The sequence below is a fragment of the Nomascus leucogenys genome, chromosome 11 (genome assembly GCF_006542625.1).
Source record: "Nomascus leucogenys isolate Asia chromosome 11, Asia_NLE_v1, whole genome shotgun sequence".
NCBI lineage: Eukaryota > Metazoa > Chordata > Mammalia > Primates > Hylobatidae > Nomascus > Nomascus leucogenys.
The window spans coordinates 22,858,817-22,882,953 of NC_044391.1; the positions used below are offsets into that span (position 1 = coordinate 22,858,817).

Consider the following 24,137-nt stretch of genomic DNA (forward strand, 5'->3'; position numbering starts at 1 on the left):
AAGAGAATTGAGTCAGTACATGTGAAGTATTTAGAACATTGCCTGGTATACTAAAAAATGTTAGCTAAAGGGAAGAATCATAAAAATGAAGATTTCTACTTAATTCACTCAGAATTGCTTATTAATAAAAAGTTCTAAAATGGCATTGAATTGAAATTGCCAACTTCTGAATAGGAATTTCTTCCATCAAGTAATAAATTTTAAAACTTTAGTGGAAGGTTTTTTCCTTTTCCAGAGCCCTTTAGAACCACTGTATAGTCATGCAACCAGTTGTGCATACTGGCACATTTTCAAGAAGAGAGCCATTCCTTGATCACTTGATGTTAGGTTAACCAATCATATTTGAACTATGTGTAGGAGTTTAGATTAGGCAACTATTTTTTTTCTTTATAATCTTTTACCAGGGTACTTTTTTACCTGAATAAACCCACCCTATTGGTGTCTCTGGCTGAGATTCAGTATGCTGTGTCCTGAGATTCCCCTCCCCATACTCTTGTTTTACTGACATTTTGAGATGCAGTTTCAGCAACAGATACCAGGGACTTTAGAATACTTGTCAACAGTCATTGGTTAAAATTTTCTTCAGGAATTTAGGCCGGGCTCAGTGGCTTACGGCTGTAATCCCAGCATTTTGCGGGGCTGAGATGGGTGGATCCCTTGAGCCCAGGAATTCGAGACCAGCCTGGGCAACATGGTGAAACCTTGTCTCTACAAAAAATACAAAAATTAGCTGGGCATGGTGGTGCATACCTATTGTCCTGGCTACTTGGGAGGCTGAGGCAGTAGGATAGCTTGAGTAGGAAGGAGGTGGAAGCTGCAGTGAGCCAAAATCACGCCACTGCACTCCAGCCTGGGTGCCAGAGCAAGACTCTCTCAAAAAAAAGAAAAAGAAAAAAAAAAAACTTTCTTTAGTAAGTTGGCATTCTAGCATCTTCACTACTTTTCTCAGAATAACCTCTCTTCCCTACGTTGATCATCTAGATTGTCAATTACTATGTTTAGTGGCATTGTTATTACTATACTTTGGAGAATTCTGAGTTTATTTTTCCAGATGCCATAGTTTTTAAATATATTTTATAGTATTAAATGGCAACCTCCGCCAGGTGCAGTGGCTCACGCCTGTAATCCCAGCACTTTGGGAGACCAAGGCGGGCATATCACAAGGTCAGGAGTTCAAGATCAGCCTGGCCAACATGGTGAAACCCCGTCTCTACTAAAAATACAAAAAATTAGCTGGGCATGGTGTTGCGCACCTGTAATCCCATCTACTCAGGAGGCTGAGGCAGGAGAATCACTTGAACCCAGGAGGCGGAGGTTGCGGTGAGCGGAAATCGTGCCATTGCACTCCAGCCTGGGCCATAGAGCAAGACTCCGTCTCAAAAAAAAAAAAATATGGCAACCTCAAGCTCTTTAATTCACAGTCCATGCTGTAGCTTCTTTTTTTATTTATAAGCTGCTTCTTTTTTTAATATCCTTTCTTAGTATTGCATTGGAAACTAATAGAAACTGTACCAACCAGTTATAACACCCTGAAGTGGTCCTACTGATTGGGCTCACAACCAAGGAAGCAGCAAGTCTGTGTCCTCCTGTGAGGTTCTGGGAAAGAAAACCTTCTTTTGCTATCTAATACAACACAGTCTTGGAGAGCCAAGCACATTGATAAGCAATTATGGCCTTTTGAAGAAGTGGCCTTTTTTTTTTTTCAGACTTTATTTGAAAACACTGGGCTTTGTTCCCCCATGATTCTTTCTTTTTTTTTTTTTTCCAGAACATTTTCAGAAAATGTTCTGACAGCAAAACCAGTATTTACCAGCGTTGATTCTGCCAGGAAATGGATATTGAATATGCTGTTTAATCTCCAGGGGAAAAAAGTCTCCAGGGAAAAAAATCTTAATAGAAATAATTTATTTCATTGATTACATTTGTTTGTTTTAGTTACTGCAGATATATGAGGGATTTTTATACTTCTGGGCTTTTTTTTCTAGCTTTATTGAGATGCAAATGACAAACAAGCTTTTTAAAAAAATGAGTCATGAGAAATGTAGATTCTGCATTCCCACCTGTGTTTGCAGGCACCATATGGAAACACTGTTCCTAGATCTGTGGCACATTTGTTACTCTAATGTCTGCTAGCGTGTGTGCCAAATTAAAATTAACAGTTATCACAGGTATCCCTTACATTTCTGGAAAGCAGAATTGATGTTAATATGCACTAAAGTGAATCTAATGTATCCACTTTTTTTTCATACTTAAGTTCTGGTGTACATGTGCAGAATGTGCAGTTTTGTTACATAGGCATACATGTGCCATGTGCTGCACCCATCAACCTGTCACCTTCATTAAGTGTTTCTCCTAATGCTGTCCCTCTCCTAGCCTCCCATCCCCCAAGTGGCCCCAGTGTGTGATGTTCCCCACCCTGTGTCCATCTGTTCTCCTTGTTCAACTTCCACTTATGAGTGAGAACATGCATTGTTTGGTTTTCTGTTCTTGTGATAGTTTGCTGAGAATGATGGTTTCCAGCTTCATCCACATCCCTGCAAAGGCCGTGAACTCATCCTTTTTTATGGCTGCATGGTATTCCATGGTGTATATATTCCACATTTTCTTAATCCAGTCTATCATTCATGGACATTTGGGTTGGTTCCAAGTCTTTGCTATTGTGAATAGTGCTGCAATAAACATATGTGTGCATGTGTCTTTATAGTAGCATGATTTATAATCCTTTGGGTATATACCCAGTAATGGGATTGCTGGATCAAATGGTATTTCTAGTTCTAGACCCTTGAAGAATCACCACAGTCTTCCACAGTGGTTGAACTAATTTACACTCCCACCAACAGTGTAAAAACGTTCCTATTTTTCCACATCCTCTCCAGCATCTGTTGTTTCCTGACTTTATATATCCACTTTTTTAAAGAGATTAGGTCGTGCTGTGTTGCACAGGCTAGAGCGGTAATAGCACACTATAGCCTCGAACTTCTGGGCTCCATTGATTCTTCTGCCTCAGCCTCCTGAGTAGCCATTGTGCCCAGCTCACTTCCATATTTTAATCAACCCATTTTTTTTTAATGTCTTTTGAGCTACCACTAAGTTGCTAGGAGCTCTGTAAAACCACAATTATGGAAAAGATTTCCCAAGTGCCAGATTAGATGATAAGTCAGGAGTGTGAGGAAACTAAATTACCCTTTCAAGGCAATTGGTGCATTTTTTTTTACCATGTAACCATTTTTAAGTATGCAATTCAGTGACATTAATTACATTCACAGTGCAACTATAACGTTTCATAACCACTTTTCATTTTCAGAACTTTTTCATGATCCCAAGCAGAAACTCTGTAACCATTAAGCAGTAACTCCCCATCCTCTCCTCCCCCAAGCTGGTAACAACCACTCTACTTTCTCTCTCTATGAATTTGCCTATTCTAAATATTTAATATAAGTGGAATTCTAGAATATTTGTACTTTTGTGTCTGGCTTATTTCACTTAACAAAATGTTTTTAAGGCTCATTCATAGTGTAGCATGTATCCAAATATTATTCCTTTTTATGGCTGAATATTCTATTGTGTGAACGTGTGTGTGTGTGTGTGTGTGTATATATACTTCACAATTTGTTTATCCATTCATCTGTTGATAGACACTTGGGTTGTTTCCCCCTTTTAGCTGTTGTGAATAATACTGTGAATGTTGGTGTACAAGTTTGAATCCTTGCTTTCAGTTCTCTCATACCTTAGAATGAAATTGCTGAATCATATGGTAATTCTAAGTTTAACTTTATGAGGAGTCACCAAACTATTTTTCACAGCAACTGCATCAGCATTTTCATTTCTACCAGCAGTGCACAAGGGTTCCAGTCTTTGCACATCCACACCAACAACTTGTTTTTTTTTTTAAATAATCACCATTTTAACAAATATGAAGTATAATCGATGCATTCTTAATTTCCTCTTAGTTTGTAAGACTACATGAGTCAGTTGGTGTGTCTTCTTAACACATATAACCTTTTTTTATTTTTTTTTCCTTGAAACGGGGTCTTGCTCTGTTGCCTAGGCTGGACTGCAGTGGCATGATCTCAGCTCACTGCAGCCTCCACCTCCCAGACTCAAGTGATCCTCCTATCTCAGCCTCCCAAGTAGCTGGGACTTCAGGCGTGAGCCCCCACTCCCTGCCCAAGCTTAACCTTTGTAAATAAAATCTTTTAAAATAGCACTGATGGTGATGATGTCACTTCCAGATTGGGTTGTTCCCTCCTCCGAATAATGTTATTATTTACTGGAATAATTAGCTTTGTCCTATACAATATAGCATCATCTTGAATTAAAATGGCAGTTCATCAAGGCTTTAGGCTCGTTTTAGTGTTTGACTTCTTAAATAGCTATGGAAAGAATATAAAATAGAGTTACAAATGGTAAATTGATGTTTTTAATTATTTAAATCAAAATTTCCCAAATTCCAATAAAAGTAAATTGAGTTACCCTAGCTGTTACCTGGGGATGCAGAGGTAAAAGTAACTACAATAATTCAACTTAAAACAGTGTTTTTCAAACTTTAAAATGAAGAAGGTTCATTTGGTAATTTTGATAAAATATAGATTCTAATCTGTAAATCACATGGGGCCTGTTCTTCTGCATGTCTAAAAAGCTGCTCAGTAATGGCCAGGAATACACCTTTGAATAACAATAATTTAAAATATTAATGAGGATAAAACGTAATTGGTTCAAATGTTTTAAAGCTCTGAAGACTTGCAAATCTAAGTTATAAATATTAATCTATTTAGAACTTTTGAAATATGTAAATGAATGTACTGTGTTTTTTTTTTTATAAAACTGGTCTAATGGTATCAAGCTTTGGAATCTCATTTTCAGTGCCTCCATTGAAATGCTCCATCTCTCATTAGTCACCGTGCCTTAGTTTTTTCAACTTTAAAATTGGAAGAATACTTTCTACTTTTTTTTTTTCTTTTTTTTTTTTTGAGGTGGAGTTTTGCTCTTGTTGCCCAGGCTGGAGTGCAATGATGCGATCTCAGCTCACTGCAACCTCCACCTCCCAGGTTCAAGCGATTCTCCTGTGTCAGCCTCCTGAGTAGCTGGGATTATAGGCATGTGCCATCACACCCGACTAATTTTTTGTATTTTTAGCAGAGATGGGGTTTCACCATATTGGCCAGGCTGGTCTCGAACTCCTGACCTCAGGTGATCCACCCGTCTTTGCCTCCCAGAGTGCTGGGATTACAGGCATGAGCCACCACGCCCGCCCTCTATAAATTTTTTTTACCTTGATGTTGATGAAGAATATTTTAAAATTGTCTTTTCTATGTTTATTTTCTTTAGGGAGTGCCTTGGTGAAGCACATGAGCCTTGTGACTGCCAAACATGGAAGAATTGGCTGCAAAAAATAACCGAAATGAAACCAGAAGAACGTAAGAGGAATTTTAGATAGCTTTGCTACCTATTTCCTGATAGCATTCAAAAGATAATGTGGTGATATCTTTTTTAGTCTTTATTTAAGAGGTTTTCACATTTGTTAATGCAAGGGCTCTCCTGTTTAACATCACAGTCCCTTTGACTAACTTCCTTTTGGAGGTAATAGAGTTTTGGCAAGGAGAAATCATGGACAAGTTCCATGTTTCTAACAGACTTACTTTCCAGCTGAAGATAAACAGGGTAAATGGGGGTCCCATTTAATCCTCCTCCTATAGCCCTTTTCTTTTATCCTAGGGTGAGCCAACCAGTTGTTCTGTACTTTGTGGAAGTAGTATATGATCTGTAGTGAGAGTGAGCTTCTCATATCCCTGAAAGCTTCCAATGAAGGATACAGCAAGTTAATTTCTTGCTGTTATGTGGTTCTATAGATTTACTGATGTTAAATACCATATAGATAAGTATTGTCACTGAGACTTCTGTAAATACGTTATGTCTGTTAATCATCACAGAAATGATATGAGGTTGATGTTAGTAATTCTGTTTTACAGAGGAAAACTAATGCTTAGATTGGGTTGAATGACACAGGGCATGTGCCTTGTGAACAGAATGGGTTTGAATCTCTGAGGGGACTCCTTTTTAAAGCCTTCCTAATAGCAGTTCCCACATTTAACAGATAAATCTATCTGCTTTGCAATAATTTCCCATCTTCTAAAATGTTTTATGACAACTGTTTTCTCTCAAAAAATATAAGTGAAAATTAATTAGTTCTGGTCTTTAAAAAAAAAAAAAAAAAAGACTTAGATAATGGTGTTAGCTTGAGATGTCACAAGTCACCCAATAAATCTACACTTATAGGGGCCGGGCACAGGGACTCACACCTGTAATCCCAGCACTTTGAGAGGCTGAGAGGCAGGCGGATCACAAGGTCAAGAGATGGAGACCATCCTGGCCAACATGGTGAAACCCCATCTCTACTAAAAATAAAAAAATTAGCTGGGCATGGTGGCGTGTGCCTGTAGTGCCAGCTACTTGGGAGGCTGAGGCAGGAGAATTGCCTGAACCCAGGAGGTGGAGGTTGCAGTGAGCCAAGATTGCGCCACTGCACTCCACCCTTGCAACAGAGCAAGACTCCGTCTCAAAAAAAGAAAAAAAAAATCTACACTTACATGAGCAAAGCACATAATAAAGATGATGCCAGACTTCAGGGCATGCAGAGGCTAGAGGGAAGCAGTCAGACATTACAGTATCATATGATAACTGATATAGTTGAGTGAAGTTGAGAGTCCACAAACAATGACAAACTCAGGTTGGGGGAAGAAAGGGTGTCAAAGAATCTTCTTGAAGGCAGTGAGCTATGAACTGGAGTTTAGTATCTCTGCCTCGTAGTAGGTAATTACTGTCAGCAACTGAAGTGGTGTTGAGAGAGATAGCCTGGTGGCCATGATACTTTACAGGCTTCTATTATATCAGGGAATTTACCACTGCCTGAGGGCTGGTCCTCAGCATTTTAGATCTACGAGGTTCATTTTGTCCACTGACTCAGGGTTATTCTGACCCATGGAGAAGAGACTACCGTATAAACCAAAATGCCACTTATTAGTTGACAATGAGGGAGATTCCTTTCACTTGTTGAGAAGGCTTCATGTCCATTATCAGGAGCAAAGAGAAGTGGATAATCTTTGGATATTTTATAGTGAAGTCTGATTAAACATTCTTGTCCTATTCATGCACCGTTTAGTCAACAGATTTTTTAAGCCAGGCACAATGGCTCACATCTGTAATCCCGGCACTTTGGGAGGCTGAGGCAGGTGGATCACTTGAGGTCTGGAGTTCAAGACCATCCTGGCCAACATGGTGAAACCCAATCTCTACTAAAAATACAAAAATTAGTCCGGCATGGTGGTGTGCGCCTGTAATCCCATCTACTCAGGAGGCTGAGGCAGGAGAATCGCTTGAACCCAGGAGGCGGAGGTTGCACTGAGCTGAATCGCCCCACTGCACTCTAGCCTGGATGCCAGAGCAAGACTCCATCTAAAAAAAAAAAAAAAAATGCCCTTATAGATTGTGTTTGTTCCCCAGATTCATTGTACTAGCCATTGCTCTTCATACCCACCCATTTCACCTATTCTCCTGATACGTAGGGGTGTGTATATGTGTTTGTCTTCTATAAATGGATTCATACCGTTACCCTGCAGCACCTTTAGATGTGATAAAACAATTGGAATTTGCTTTATTTTCTTGCTTCTGGCAGCTAGAAATATTTATATTTCTGTTATGAATGGCTCGCTATTGGCCACCTACCTGCATTTCTTTATACATTTCTTTAGAACTTAAGGTTAAGGTACATGGGAGAAACTTGCAAGAGATGAGGCTAGAAAGGTAGGTGTTGCCAGATTGTGAGTGTTATTGCCAAATTGTTTGAATTTATCCTCCTAATAGAATAAGCCATAAAATGTGTTATTTTAGTAGAGAAGTGGCAGTATCAGAAAAGTTATTTTTATCAAGATAACTGATGAGTATGAAGCGTGAATTGAAGAAAAGATAGACTAAAGGTAGGACGGTGAATTTTTAGTTTGGGTCAGAGGGTAAATTATGCCATTAGTGAAACAGGAAACTCAGATAAGCAAGTAACTTTCCGGGGAAAATAATGAGTTTTGGTGGACATTCTGAACTTGAAGTACTTACAGAACATATGTGTGGAGATGTCCAGTGGAATTTTATAAGTGTTCATCTGAAACTCAGAAAAGATGCTAAGAAACTTAGGAATAAATTGTTAATTTTAAATGTTATCTTCATTATTTAATTAATGTTTATTGAGTGCTGTTTTATGTTAGAATACAGAAATAAATGCCTTCTATGCTCTTGAAGTTTATATTTTAGAGAGGCAACTGTATACAAAACTAAGGAAAAATGTGTTACGAATATGAGAGACATTGTTCATGTATGTGATAACTTTTAGGGGAGGGGAAGGACAAAGAAAGAGGAGGCCAATTATCTATGGGAGAGGGTTAGGAAACACTTTATAAAAGAATTGATGCTCAAGCTGCATGTTGAAAGCTGATAGATGTCCTTCACATGAACCAGAATAGGAAAGACATTCCAGGCATAGAGTGAAGTGGCAACGTGAAGTAGCGTGGCATATTCAAGGACTGCAAATAATTCATACAATCAGTTTAGTGGTGCATTGAGAGATGAGACTGTGCAGACAGGAGTCCAAATCAAGCATTGGGCACAAAGAGGTGGTTATGCATAATGCTAGGAAATCCTAGACACTGAAAAGGGGTTTTAAGTAGGAGAGTGATGAAGATGCTTACTTACAAAGATCACTCAGGCAGAAGTAAGGATGATAAAATGGAGATTATTGAGAAACTAGGTAAGAATGTTAGTTCTGAGACAACTTCAGAATGACCAGGTGACAGGATATGAAGGTGTAAGATGGGTAATTCAGGTGGGAGGGGGCATACACAGGAGAGTTATAAGTTATATTAAATAATTTTTTTTTTTTTTTTTGAGACAGAGTCTCGCTGTGTCGCCCAGGCTAGAGTGCAGTGATGCGATCTCGGCTCACTGCAAGCTCCGCCTCCCAGGTTCACGCTATTCTGCCACCTCAGCCTCCTGAGTAGCTGGGACTACAGGCACCCGCCACCATGCCTGGCTAATTTTTTTGTATTTTTAGTAGAGACGGGATTTCACCGTGTTAGCCAGGATGGTCTTGATCTGACCTCGTGATCCGCCTGCCTCGGCCTCCCAAAGTGCTGGGATTACAGATTAAATAATCTTAAGTAGTAAATCTTGTGTGTCTGCTAGTTGCCTAAAAGATTTAATGCACCATAAGAAGTAATTAGTCTAGCATATTATTCAATTCTTGAGTAGAAAATGCCCAGCAATGTTTGAAATATAAAGCAAGTATTTTTCTTTTATTTTCCCCCAAACCCCCACCCCAGCCTCCAAGGCGAGTTGGCATCTCCACAGCTGTCTAGATCCTGGGTCCTGGGAGCTCGAGGTGAATACTCATCTCCTTGTGGGCACTAAGCGATACACTGGCCCTCTCAAAGTGCTACTATCCTGTGGCATCAAATGGCTTTGTACATCACTTTCCCAGTCTTTTATCCCCAAATTTGATCTATTACCCTGAAAGAACTGTTCATCTTTAAAGGTTCCAACTGTAAGAACAGATCACTTACTAGGTGACTGCTGATCATTCACTCAAACAGTCTCAAACTGTGGGTATGATCTTTTAGGTTTATATAGTCCTCTGGTAGAACAAATCAAAGGTGTCTTCAGTCTTTTGTCTCCTATCATATTTTCAAACATTCTTCCATCTTTCCAAATCAAAACCCCCTTTGGGGTTTCTTCCCACAATTCTTCAAGTTCATTATAATCTTCTGTTTTGCCTGTGATCTAATTAGAGTAATACATCTCCCTACTTGCCCTTAATTCACAGATTACCCTGATTTTACAGAGGGAGATATCAAGGCCAAGAGAAACAAAAATGCCCTGCCACACAGCATATCCATCTCACATCTGGTATCAGAAGGCAGAAAAACTCTTTAAAGCAAGTATTTTTAAATAGATGGCTATTTTTAGTTATCCTTTACCATATTAAAATTGGATGAATCATTCCATACCCACAGATAAGTTTTTGCCAGGGAAGGGGAAGGAGACTGGCCTGGCTCGTGAGAACAGATTATGGGTGGGACTGTGAAAAAATGTCCTTCCTCATGATAATGATCCTGATACTAAGAGGAGGAAAGAAATAGAAAAGCTAGAAAATGGTATAGATGGTATATACATGGTTACTTCTAGGGAGATCCCAAAGGGGGTTTTGATTTGGAAAGATGGAAGAATGTTTGAAAACATGATAGGAGACAAAAGGCTGAAGACACCTGAGATTTATTCTACCAGAGAAGGAACCAAGCCAAGGCTGCAGAGAAAGTCCCAGTTATTGTTAAGAAAAGCCTAGGAGTTTTCTCATTCTACTGATTTGTGTCCTCCACACTGAAAGATAGTGACCAATAATGGTCACTTATGTTTATGAAATTTAGAGCGAGGATTAAAGTGAACAATAATTGGCCAACTATAATACTAAAGTAGAACCCCATCATTAAATATACAAAAATGATATTTCAAAAGGGAAAAGTATGATTAGGTACTATTTTAACTTTATGTATTACTTTGGATCATAGCATTTTTACTTTGCATTTTATGCAAAAAAAAATGGCATAAACATGTTTAACCAAATTTGTGGTTTCATGAAATAGTTTTCTTCTTTATGCCCAGTTTTCCAAAGTCTTTGAATTATGAGACTCAGGATGAGAAAATCTAATTAATGAGAAAAAAGTATTAGAAAATATGCTGAAATCAATTCAAGGAATTAATTTCATATAAAGATTTAAATAGTGTTTGTTAAGCACTGAAATTGCCTCTGTTGTGTCTAATTAGAGCAAGAAGCAGGAATGGTTATATTTTTTATGAAATGATGGTTAATTTGTAAGTTTTTCAGACCAGTATTTTTCACGGGACGTACTCAATAAACTGAATTCAAATTGTATTATTTAAAAATTCAGTCTGACTAAGTGCAGTGGTTTACGCCTGTAATCCCAGCACTTTGGGAGGCTGAGGCAAGAGGATCACTTGAGGCTCAGATTTCAAGATAAGCCTGGGCAACACAGTGAGATCCTATCTCTCCAAAAAATAAAAAACTTAGCTGGGCATTGTGGCACATGCCTGTAGTCCTAGCTACTTGGGAAGCTGTGGTAGGAGGATCTCTTGAGCCCAGAAGTTGAAGGCTACAGTGAGCTATGATTGCACCACTGCATTCCAGTCTGGATAATAGAGTGTATCTCTATTTCTAAAAAAATTAAAAATTCAGTTTTTAAAAGCAACTGTTTTCACATGCATACATGTTGATTCTGTTAATAGATCTTGGATTTTGTGATACTCTAATACTTTATTATGAAGTTAATACATTTTAGAAAGAGACCTAAGCACACTAGATTATTAAGAAAGAATAAGAGCTGTAACTGAAGTGAAGAGTTTGAAAGTCAGTAGAGGTGAAAAAATCTCACCAGATAGATTGAAGGGAGATACGGTGTTGTTGGTGTTAAGAACAGTATGTGTAAGCTGGATGCAATGACTCATGCCTGTAATCCCAGTACTTTGAGAGGCCAATGCAGGCAGATCACTTCAGGTCACGAGTTTGAGACCAGCCAAGTCAACATGGTAAAACCCCATCTCTACTAAAAATACCAAAAGAAATTAGCCAGGTGTGGTGGCGGGCACCTGTAGTCCCAACTACTTGGGAGGTTGAGGCACAAGAATCACTTGAACCCAGGAGGCAGAGGTTGCAGTGAGCTGAGATCATGCCATTGCACTCCAGCCTGGGCGACAGTGCGAGACTCCGTCTCAAAAAAAAAAAAAAAAAAAATGTATGTATAAGGGACAGATGTATAGAATAAGCATGTTCAGAGAATTGGAAATAAAGGTATTTTTTCCAGCATGAGTTTTTATCATAGTAAGAGTTGGTTATTCCGTGAACATGATTTACTTCATGCAGTTCACTAAAATGCAGTTAGGAGATCACATTCTCTCTAAGGGTGGAAGAAAAAACTGTTATGTTGCAGGCCACACTGCAGCTTTGTTTTAATGGCTTTGTGCTTTATTTATTATAACAATGGACAATAAGAGTCATAAGAATATGTTAGTGCCTCTGAGCTAACAATAATGTTGATGCTGAAGGAAGAAGAAAGGCCACTACTTTAATAAAAATTAGATGTTTAAATGTGAAGTGTACTTAAATGATTAGGTATTATAGCAATACCCTTTGTAAGTAGAATTGCCTCCACAGCCTGACCTTATTAGCCCTGAGTATACTAAGTTCCTTCTGAAACTCCTGTCACCCACCAAATTATCTGAGAATTCTTTCCACCAACACCTTAATCAAACCATCTTCTACCAAGTATGTTCAGAACTGGAGTAAAGTCTGATCAGTTCATTACCGCTGTTTCTCTTCGCTGTGTGGTGTTAAAAACCAATGCTTTTACAGTCCAACAGTAGCTGCTGTTCTATTGTTAATATAAACTTAAGTAGGCAAGCACTTGGGGTTCCTTGCAGCAAGATAGCTCCACTTCTGTGCTGCTAGGCTCCATCAGAGGACTGCTTCTGCTGCTCAGCCCTTCCAATCCATACACAGAGCCACTTCCCAGGGGTCAGGGAGCCCAAACCTTTGTCCCTTCCTTCCCCAGGGGCTTATATCTAAGGGTTGGGTAACTTTTCTTCTTGAATTTCAAAATGTAAAGGGTCTGATTTCTCCCCTGCTTTGACAGTAGAGCCAACCATTTACCCTACCACCCTTCTGAAAGTGTCTGCATGTAAACAAAGCTTTGATTAGATGGGCCACTTTCAGTGATTCTAAAATGATTTTCTGGCATCTCTTTGAGTAAAGAAAATGTAGGGCTTCTCAGTGCACTTAGAGTTAAAAAAGAAAATAAAAACCAACTTAATTGCTGACATTCTTGCAGGAAAAAAATTTTTAATTATGCATCTGGAACTCTCTAGCCCCTAACTCTGTCCATGGAGGGGAGAGGGAAGTTTATAAAATGTAAAATTTAGCATCTTTAAAAACCATGGCGTTCCTTAAGATTGCGGATCTCAAATTATAGTAAAATAAGTTGAGTTTAAGAAAATGAAGAGTATAAGTTTGATTAGGGATGGAGGGTAAGAGGAGCTTGCAGATGGGCCATATCATAATGGGCTTTATATTCTTTGCAAAAGCAATTGGATTTTATCTTGTAGTCAATGGGGAGCAAATTAAAAGATTTTAAGCGGTGTGTATTCTAAAAAGATCATTGTGGGATGGGAGGCTGACAGGGGATGGGAGGATGAAGACAAGTTGGTTAATGGGGGGCGGGCACGGTGGCTCACGCCTGTAATCCCAGCACTTTGGGAGGCTGAGGCAGGCAGATCACGAGGTCAAGAGATCAAGACCATCCCGGCTAACACGGTGAAACCCCGTCTCTACTAAAAATACAAAAAATTAGCCGGGCGTGGTGGCGGGCACCTGTAGTCCCAGCTAGTCGGGAGGCTGAGGCAGGAGAGTGGCGTGATCCTGGGAGGTGGAGCTTGCAGTGAGCCGAGATCGCGCCACTGCACTCCAGCCTGGGTGACAGAGCAAGACTCTGTCTCAAAGAAAAAAAAAAAAGTTGGTTAATGGGGACAAGCATAGAGTTAGACAGAGGATAATATTTCTTATGTTCCAAAACAACTAGAAGGGAGGACTTGAAATGATACCAACACATAGAAATGATAATTACTCAAGGTGATGGGTACGTCAGATGTCCTGACTTATTACACATTCTATGCACGTTGCAGTCACATCTACCTCATAAATATGTAAAATATTTTGTGTCAATAAAAGAAAAACATGGAGAGATTTTTAAAAAATCACTGTGCAAGCAGTGTAGTTGGAGGTGGGCCCTTGAAGGAACTAGGGAGATAAGTTGGTTTTCTATGCTTTAGTTGTCTAGGCAAGAGGTATGAAGGACCCTAGCTTAAAGCAATAAGAACTGGGAATGGAAAGGAACCAGATATGGTAGAGAAAGAGGGTGTAATAAATGAGATGCTTAGTTTTAGATATGTCACATTGAATTAATTTTAAGCTTATCCAGAATAATCATGGATAAAAAAGATGTTGATATTTTTTGCTTTTTACTATGGTAAAGAGTTTCTGATAATTTTATTTGCATCTGGCCTGTTAAGTAAATTATTTTCTAAAGTAACTGTTCTTTCTGTAATTTTCTTTGATACAATAGTTATTTTAAATGGAGTAATATGTTGCTTTTTTTTTTTAAACTTTTTTTGTGTATGTTGTTTTTGATCCCAGTTTATTTGGGCACAAGTTTATGGAGAAATCGCCCTTAAACCAGGTTTCATGAACAGGTATTTTGGAATAGTGTTCCTTATCTTAGGCTATTCAAAATGAAGCAGTTTAAAAATGTTGCCACAGACCCTGATCAGAAAATAAATATTTTATTAAAATTGAGAGACAGCCTGCAAAGAAAAGTGTGGAGGGTTTTTCCCCCAGAAGTTGTACACTAAATCATTTATTTTTGTGTTTGTGCTTAATATTCCAAAGTTGTGGGAGTTAGTGAAGCCTACGAGGATGCTGCCAATTGTCTCTGGTTATTAACTAACTCCAAGCCTTGTGCCAACTGTAAGTCTCCAATACAGAAGAATGAAGGCTGCAATCACATGCAGTGTGCTAAGGTAAGAAGTTAAAGAGGATTTTGCATGCTTTGCATTTGGAATCTTAATTTAGTTTGATTGTCAATCCAAAGGATAAATTATTTGAGAGGGCCTGGTGCAGTGGCTCTTGCCTGTAATCCCAGCACTTCAGGAGGTTGAGGCGGGAGGATCACTTGAGGCCAGGGGTTCAAGACCAGCCTGGGCAAAATACCAAAACCCCATCTCTACAAAAACAAAAACAAAAACGGTAAGTGTAAGAATCTATGGTATTCAACCAGAAGATCAGAAATTCATGAATCCTTTCTTGCTAGTCACCTTCCCCAGTGAGAGTCTTGAGAGAGTTGTGTGTGTGTGTGTGTGTGTGTGTGTATGTATGTGTGTATCAAATGATTAACAAAGTGCTGCCTTCTATAGATCTCTTGCAAAGCTGGTTTTGGAGCATACGGCTTAGACTCAAGGCCCAAACTAGGCCCAAATCCAGTCCATATACTGTCTCCATACAGTTGGCTCTCTGTATCCATGGGTTTCATATTGTTGGGTTCTGCATTCATGGATTCAGCCAACCACGGATCAAAAATACTTAGGGAAAAAAATTGCATCTGTATCGAACATGTACAGTTTTTTTTTTGTAATTATTCCCTAAACAATGCAGTATAACAACTATTTACATAGCATATACATTGTAAGATATTATAAGTAATCTAGAGATTATTTAAAGTATACTAGAGGATGTGCATAGGTTAGTATGCAAATAATACACCATTTTTTATCGGGGACTTGATTATTCTCAGATTTTGGTGTTTGCAGGAGGTCTTGGAACCAATCCTCCGTGGATACCAGGGAGCACCTATATATAGATGTCTGTGTAATACAAGAACCCAAAGCAGTGGCCAGACTTTAGGTCTGCTAATAAAACCATCAATTAAATAAGTAACTCTTTATTATATTGAAAATGAAAATGCCAACAAAGATTCACTTGGCTGAAAAATACTTAATATAAATGATTAATGTTAGAGGTCAAAAAGGCTAGATAGAATAAATACCCTCTTTACTTACTTGTACAGGAAGAAACAGCAGTGTGTTTAAAACAAATATGCTGGTATGTTATTAATAACATTTTATTAATCCCTACCTACCTACATTTATGAACCTTTTTTTGGTTAAAATTATAATGATATTCTGATTTTTTTGCTTTATCATTAGAAATATCATCTATGTATAAAATGATTATTTAAAGTTATTGAGAGGAAAGTGTATTTTTTTTTCTAGTTTAGGACATGAAGGAAATTTAAATGGTTAAGATTCCAGTAAAATATAATAATATCTTCTAGGTGTTACTTGATTTTTAACTTTGAAGCTTAATGATTATTACTATACTTGCAAAAGAATGGCAGTTACAAAATAATTTTTATAAGTCTGTATTACTGTAAAATTAACATAAATGAATTGGCTTAGTGAGGCAGTAATAAGGATTCTCTAAGAGGCAGAAAGAAAAACCTAGGGCAGTGTTGTGAGCAAAATATTCAAAAGTGTTATTTATTGTTCAGCTAAGGATCCAGCCAAAATTATTTCATCTATTTGTGATCTTATCTCCAATGTCCATATATTTTTTATTCCTTTTAGAAAATCTGATATAGACTACATAGATGTATAAAGAACTGTCGAATGACAATAAAAATTTATAGTTGGCTGCTGAGACAGACTCCAATATTATCTTTATTTCCTGCATAACACCTACTGGTAGTAAATACTTGATAAATATGTATTACATTCATGAATGTTTTCATGAATTAATCTGGCTGCTAATATAAGGTAATCCAACTTAAACAGACTTTGCTTAAGCTTCTGTTGCATTGAAAAGAAACATTTACTTATAAGCTATGTAAATGTAGTAGTTGTATTTATTATACCATCTGAAGCGTTTGCATTGAACAATAAAAGCTGACAAGTAGCATTCTTACTATGACACAGAAGACTTATGTAAAAGTATCACATTACTGCAGCAAAATCATATACACTATGTTTTAAACGTGTAGGTGAAACAACATGGTTATGTGTAGTTGAATCCATGCTCTGACATAATTGATAGATCGTAACATACCTTTACTAATGCCTCAGCATTGATTATGTATGATTCAGTAGGCAGTTTTTACTTTTGAACTCAAATGTGTTTTTAAAGAGTGAGAAATTTCTTCCCCTAAAAATAAGCTTGTTTATTTTAAAAACACTTCTTAAAATTTCCCTTTAGATAATTTAAATTGTACATTCTTAAATATTTTAAATCACGTATAGTATCTGATTCTGTATAACTGTATGCTATAAACGTTTTTTCCATTATAAAATGTAGAAGATTTAAACCAAGTAGAGTTTATTCCAGGAAGACAGGTTAAGGATTGCTGATCTGGAATGCTTGGAACTGGAAGTGTTAAGGATTTCAGATTTTTTTTTTCATTTGGAATATTTGCAGTATACCAATTGAGCACCCCTAATCCACAAATTCGCAATCCATGTCAGTGCTGAAAAAGTTTTGGATTTTGGAGCATTTAGGATTTCTGATTTTTAGATTAGGGATGCTTCCACCTGTATAAGAATGGTTCAGTATTAGGAAAGTTGATGTTGTACCTCGTGTTATTGGTAGATCCAAGGGGAAAAATTACATATTTTCTATAGCTGCTGAAAAGGTATTTGACCAAAAAAAAAAAAAAAATCAACAATCATTCTTTATAAAACAGTCAAAGAAATAGAATGGATTCTTTCTTAGTATAATAAAAATAAATTACCTCATTTCAAAAGCTAGCATATTTAATGAGGAAACTAGTCACTCCCACTAAATTCAAGAACAAGATGAAGATATTTTTCATCACTAGTGTTATTAACATTAGATTGAAGATACCAGTCAACATAATTAGACAACAGAAAGAAATTAGTGATATAAAAATTAGAAATGAGATAAAATTATCACTTTTTGCAGATGACGTGATTGTATACCTAGAAAAGTCACAAAAATCAACTGAAAAACTGCTACAAACAAAAATTCAGTTAAGTAGCAGAGTACACAATTACTATGCAGAGAGTAATAACCTTCATGTGTATCAACAACAATCAGCAACCTTCATGTGTATCAACAACAATACTGAAAGGCCTCATTTATCTGGAAACAAATTTAACAAGAAATATGCAAGACTTATGGGGAAAAAATGTAAACCCACTGTAGGTCACAAAAGATGACAAACTAAGGGAAAGACAATGAAGTTCTTTGATAGAAAGATTCCATCAAAAATAGCAACAGGTTTTGTTTCGGAATCTAAGTAAACTAATTTAGGCTAGGCACGGTGGCTCACGCCAGTAATTCCAGCACTTTAGGAGGCCAAGACGGGCAGATCACAAGGTCAGGAGATCGAGACCATCCTGGCCAACAGGGTGAAACCCCATCTCTACTAAAAATACAAAAAAATTCAGCTGGGCATGGTGGCGGGTGTCTGTAGTCCTAGCTACTCAGGAGGCTGAGGCGGGAGAATGGCGTGAACCCGGGAGGCGGAGCTTGCAGTGAGCCAAGTTACTGCCACTGCATTCCAGCCTAGGCGACAGAGCGAGACTCCATCTAAAAAAAAACTAATTCAGAAGTTATACGGCAGGATTAAGGGGAAGCAAGAATAGGAAGTCTGAAAAGGAGCGTTGAGGGGGAACTAGCCTTGTCAAATAGCCATATTATGAAGCCTCAGTAATTCAAATAGTGTAGTGCTGGCACATGAAACAGAATAAAAAGAAAGCCTACAATATAGATACAGATACGTGGGAATCTAGTATATGGTAAATGTGGCATCTACAACCAGTGGAGAAACATGAGTTATTTAAATGGTATAAGGACTACTGGGCAGCTGTGTGAAAAAGAATAAAGTTGAATTCATACTGTATCCTATATAGTCAGATAAATTCCAAATGACTCAAAGATTTAGAGTTTCTTTAAAAAATAAAATAAACCAGGAGGCCCATTCCAAGATGGCCAAATAGGAACAGGTCTGCAGCTCCCATGATCGACACAGAAGACGGGTGATTTCTGCATTTCCGACTGAGGTACCTGGTTCGTCTCATTGGGACTGGTCGGAAAGTGGGTGCAGCACACAAAGGGCAAGCCGAAGCAGGGCAGGGCATCACCTCACCTTGGAAGCACAAGGGGTTGGGATATTTCCCTTTGCTAGCCAAGGGAAGCTGTGATAGACTGTACCAGGAAAATCGGGATACTGCCACATAAACACTGCGCTTTTCCAACGGTCTTAGCAACTGGCACACCAGGAGATTATATCCCACGCCTGGCTCAGCAGGTCCCACACCCCCAGAGCCTTGCTCACTGCTAGTCCCTAATCTAACTGCCAGGCGGCAAGCCAGGCTGGGGGAGGGGCGTCCGCCATTGCTGAGTAGGTAAACAAAGCGGCTGGGAAGCTCAAACTGGGTGGAGCCCACCACAGCTCAACAAGGCCCCCCTGCCTCTGTAGACTCCACCTCTGGGGGCAGGGCATAGCTGAACAATAGGCCGCAGAAACTTCTGCGGACTTAGATGTCCCTGTCTGACAGCTCTGAAGAGAGCAGTGGTTCTCCCAGCACAGTGAGCTCTGAGAATGGACAGACCACCTCCTCAAGTGGGTACTTGACCCCCATGTAGCCTAACTTGGAGACACCTCCCAGTAGGGGCTGACTGACACCTCATACAGCCAGGTGCCCCTCTGAGACGAAGCTTCCAGAGGAAGGACCAGCCAGCAATATTTGCTGTTCTGCTGCCTCCGCCGGTGATACCCAGGCAAATAGGGTCTGGAGTGGACCTCCAGCAAACTCCAACAGACCTGCAGCTGAGGGTCCTGACTGTTATAAGGAAAACTAACAAACAGAAAGGAATAGCATCAACATCAACAAAAAGGACATCCACACCAAAACCCCATCTGTAGGTCACCATCATCAAAGACGAAAGGTAGATAAAACCACAAAGATGGGGAGAAGCCAGAGCAAAAAAGCTGAAAATTCTAAAAACCAGAGCGCCCCTTCTCCTCCAGAGGATCACAGCTCCTCGGCAGCAATGGAACAAAGCAGGATGGAGAATGACTTTGACAGTTGACAGAAGTAGGCTTCAGAAAGTCGGTAATAACAAACTTCTCCGAGCTGAAGGAGGATGTTCGAACCCATCACAAGGAAGGTAAAAACCTTGAAAAAAGATTAGATAAATGGCTAACTAGAATAAACAGTGTAGAAAAGACCTTAAATGACTTGATGGAGCTGAAAACCATGGCACGAGAACTACGTGACACATGCGCAAGCTTCAGTAGCCGATTCTAACAAGTGGAAGAAAGGGTATCAGTGATTGAAGATCAAATTAATGAAATGAAGCAAGAAGGGAAGTTTGGAGAAAAAAGAGTAAAAAGAAATGAACAAAGCCTCCAAGAAATATGGGACTGTGTGAAAAGACCAAATATATGTTCAATTGGTGTACCTGAAACTGATGGAGAGAATGGAACCAGCAAGTGATGGAGAGAATGGAACCAAGCTGGAAAACACTCTTCAGGATATTATCCAGGAGAACTTCCCCAACCTAGCAAGTCAGGCCAACATTCAAATTCAGGAAACACAGAGAACACCACAAAGATACTCCTCAAGAAGAGCAACCCCAAGACACATAAGTGTCAGATTCACCAAGGTTGAAATGGAGGAAAAAATGCTAAGGGCAGCCAGGGAGAAAGGTCGGGCTACCCACAAAGGGAAGCCCATCAGACTAACAGTGGATCTCTAGGGAGAAACCCTACAAGCCAGAAGAGAGTGGGGGCTAATATTCAACATTCTTAAAGAAAAGAATTTTCAGCTCAGAATTTCATATCCAGCCAAACTAAGCTTCATAAGTGAAGGAGAAATGAAATCCTTTATAGACAAGCAAATGCTGACAGATTTTGTCACCACCAGACCTGCCTTACAAGAGCTCCTAAAGGAAACACTAAACATGGAAAGAAACAACTGGTACCAGCCACTGCAAAAGCATGCCAAATTGCAAAGACCATTGTTGCTAGGAAGGAACTGCATCAGCTAACGGGCAAAATAACCAGCTAACATCATAATGATGGGATCAAATTCACACATAACAATATTAACCTTAAATGTAAATGGGCTAAATGCTCCAATTAAAAGACACAGACTGGCAAATTGGATAAAGAGTCAAGACTTATCAATGTGCTGTATTCAGGAGCCCCATCTCGTGCAGAAACATACATAGGCTCAAAATAAAGGGATGGAGGAAGATCTACCAAGCAAATGGAAAGGAGAAAAAAAAAAAAAAAAAACGGGTTGCAATCCTAGTCTCTGATAAAACAGACTTTAAACCAACAAAGCTCAAAAGAGACAAAGAAGGCCATTACATAATGGTAAAGGGATCAATTCAACAAGAAGAGCTAACTATCCTGAATATATATACACCCAATACAGGAGCACCCAGATTCATAAAGCAAGTCCTGAGAGACCTAAAAAGAGACTTAGACTCCCACACAATAATAATGGGAGACTTTAACACCCCACTGTCAATATTAGACAGATCAACGAGACAGAAGGTCAACAAGGATATCCAGGACTTGAACTCAGCTCTGCACCAGGCAGACCTAATAGACATCTACAGAACTCTGTACCCCAAATCAACAGAATATACATTCTTCTCAGCACCACATCACACTTATTCCAAAATTGACCATATAGTTGGAAGTAAAGCACTCCTCAGCAAATGTAAAAGAACAGAAATCACAACAAACTGTCTCTCAGACCACAGTGCAATCAAATTAGAACTCAGGATTAAGAAACCCACTCTAAACCACACAACTACATGGAAACTGAACAACCTGCTCCTGAATGACTACTGGGTAAATAATGACATGAAGGCAGAAATAAAGATGTTCTTTGAAACCAATGAGAACAAAGACACAACATACCAGGATCCCTGGGACACATTTAAAGCAGTGTGCAGAGGGAAATTTATAGCACTAAATGCCCACAAGAGAAAGCAGGAAAGATCTAAAATCGACACCCTAACATCACAATTAAAAGAACTAGAGAAACAAGAGCACACACATTCAAAAGCTAGCAGAAGGCAAGAAACAACTAAGGTCAGAGCAGAACTGAAGGAGATAGAGACATAAAAACCCCTTCAAAAAATCAATGACTCTAGGAGCTGGTTTTTTGAAAAGATCAACAAAATTGATAGACCACTAGCAAGACTAATAAAGAAGAAAAGAGAAGAATCAAATAGACGCAATAAAAAATGATAAAGGGGATATCACCACCAATCCCACAGAAATACAAACTACCATCAGAGAACACTATAAACACCTCTATGCAAATAAACTAGAAAGTCTAGAAGAAATGGATAAATTCCTCGACACATACACCCTCCCAAGACTAAACCAGGAAGAAGTTGAATCTCTGAATAGACCAGTAACAGGCTCTGAAATTGAGGCAATAATTAATAGCCTACCAACCAAAAAAAGTCCAGGACCAGATGGATTCACAGGCAAATTCTACCAGAGCTACAAAGAGGAGATGGTACCATTCCTTCTGAAACTATTCCAATCAATAGAAAAAGAGGGAATCCTCCCTAACTCATTTTATGAGGCCAGCATCATCCTCATACCGAAGCCTGGCAGAGGCACAACAAAAAAAGAGAATTTTAGACTGATATCCCTGATGAACATTGATGCAAAAATCCTCAGTAAATACTGTCAAACCAAATCCAGCAGGACATCAAAAAGCTTATCCACCAAGATCAAGTTGGCTTCATCCCCAGGATGCAAGACTGGTTCAACATACGCAAATCAATAAACGTAATCAATCACCTAAACAGAACCAAAGACAAAAACCACATGATCATCTCAATAGATGCAGAAAAGGCCTTTGACAAAATTCAACAGCCCTTTGTGCTAAAAACTCCCAATAAACTAGGTATTGATGGAACGTATCTCAAAATAATAAGAGCTATTTATGACAAACCCACAGCCAGTATGATACTGAATGGGCAAAAACTGGAAGCATTCCCTTTGAAAACTGGCACAAGACAGGGATGCCCTCTCTCACCACTCCTATTCAACATAGTGTTGGAAGTTCTGGCCAGGGCAATCAGGCAAGAGAAAGAAATAGAGTATTCATTTAGGAAAAGAGGAAGTCAAATTGTCCCTGTTTGCAGATGACATGATTGTATATTTAGAAAACCCCATCATCTCAGCCCAAAATCTCCTTAAGCTGATAAGCAACTTCAACAAAGTCTCAAGATACAAAATCAATGTGCAGGCCGGGCGCGGTGGCTCACGCTTGTAATCCCAGCACTTTGGGAGGCCGAGGCGGGCGGATCACGAGGTCAGGAGATCGAGACCACGGTGAAACCCCGTCTCTACTAAAAATACAAAAAAATTAGCTGGACGTGGTGGCGGGCGCCTGTAGTCCCAGCTACTCGGAGAGGCTGAGGCAGGAGAATGGCATGAACCCGGGAGGCGGAGCTTGCAGTGAGCCGAGATTGCGCCACTGCACTCCAGCCTGGGTGACAGAGCGAGACTCCATCTCAAAAAAAAAAAAAAAAAAAAAAAAAAATTCAATGTGCAAAACTCACAAGCATTCTTATACACCGATAACAGACAGAGAGCCAAATCATGAGTGAACTCCCATTCACAGTTGCTACACAGAGAATAAAATACCTAGGAATCCAACTTACAAGGGATGTGAAGGACCTCTTCAAGGAGAGCTACAAACCACTGCTCAGTGAAATAAAAGAGGACACAAACAAATGGAAGAACATTCCATGCTCATGGATAGGAAGAATCAATATTGTAAAAATGTCCATACTGCCCAAGGTACTTTATAGATTCAATGCCATCCCCATCAAGCTACCAATGACTTTCTTCACAGAATTGGAAAAAAATACTTTAAAGTTCATATGGAACCAAAAAAGAGCCCACATTGCCAAGACAATCCTAAGCAAAAAGAACAAAGCTTGAGGCATCACACTACCTGACTTCAAACTATACTACAAGGCTACAGTAACCAAAACAGCGTGGTACTGGTACCAAAACAGAGATATAGACCAATGGAACAGAACAGAGGCCTCAGAAATAACACGATGCATCTACAGCCATCTGATCTTTGACAAACCTGACAAAAGCAAGAAATGGGGAAAGGATTCCCTGTTTAATAAATGGTGCTGGGAAAACTGGCTAGCCGTATGTAGAAAGCTGAAACTGGATCCCTTCCTTACACCTTATACAAAAATTAATTCAAGATGCATTAAAGACTTAAATATTAGACCTAAAACCATAAAAACCCTAGAAGAAAACCTAGGCAATACCATTCAGGAAATAGGCATGGACAAGGACTTCATGACTAAAACACCAAAAGCAATGGCAACAAAAGCCAAAATAGAAACATGGGATCTAATTAAACTAAAGAGTTTCTGCATAGCAAAAGAA

General features: G+C 39.0%; 1 protein-coding gene across 4 annotated transcripts in view; it reads left to right on the forward strand.

Annotated features, from left to right (window-relative positions):
- ANKIB1 (ankyrin repeat and IBR domain containing 1) overlaps positions 1–24,137 on the forward strand; it is a 153,050-nt gene that overhangs the window by 112,428 nt on the left and 16,485 nt on the right. For all 4 annotated transcript variants that reach the window (XM_003252435.4, XM_030822066.1, XM_030822064.1 and 1 more), the window contains exons 10-11: positions 5,329–5,417; positions 14,555–14,685. In XM_003252435.4, the coding sequence (XP_003252483.1) occupies positions 5,329–5,417; positions 14,555–14,685 (220 nt within the window). The remainder of the gene's footprint in view (positions 1–5,328; positions 5,418–14,554; positions 14,686–24,137) is intronic.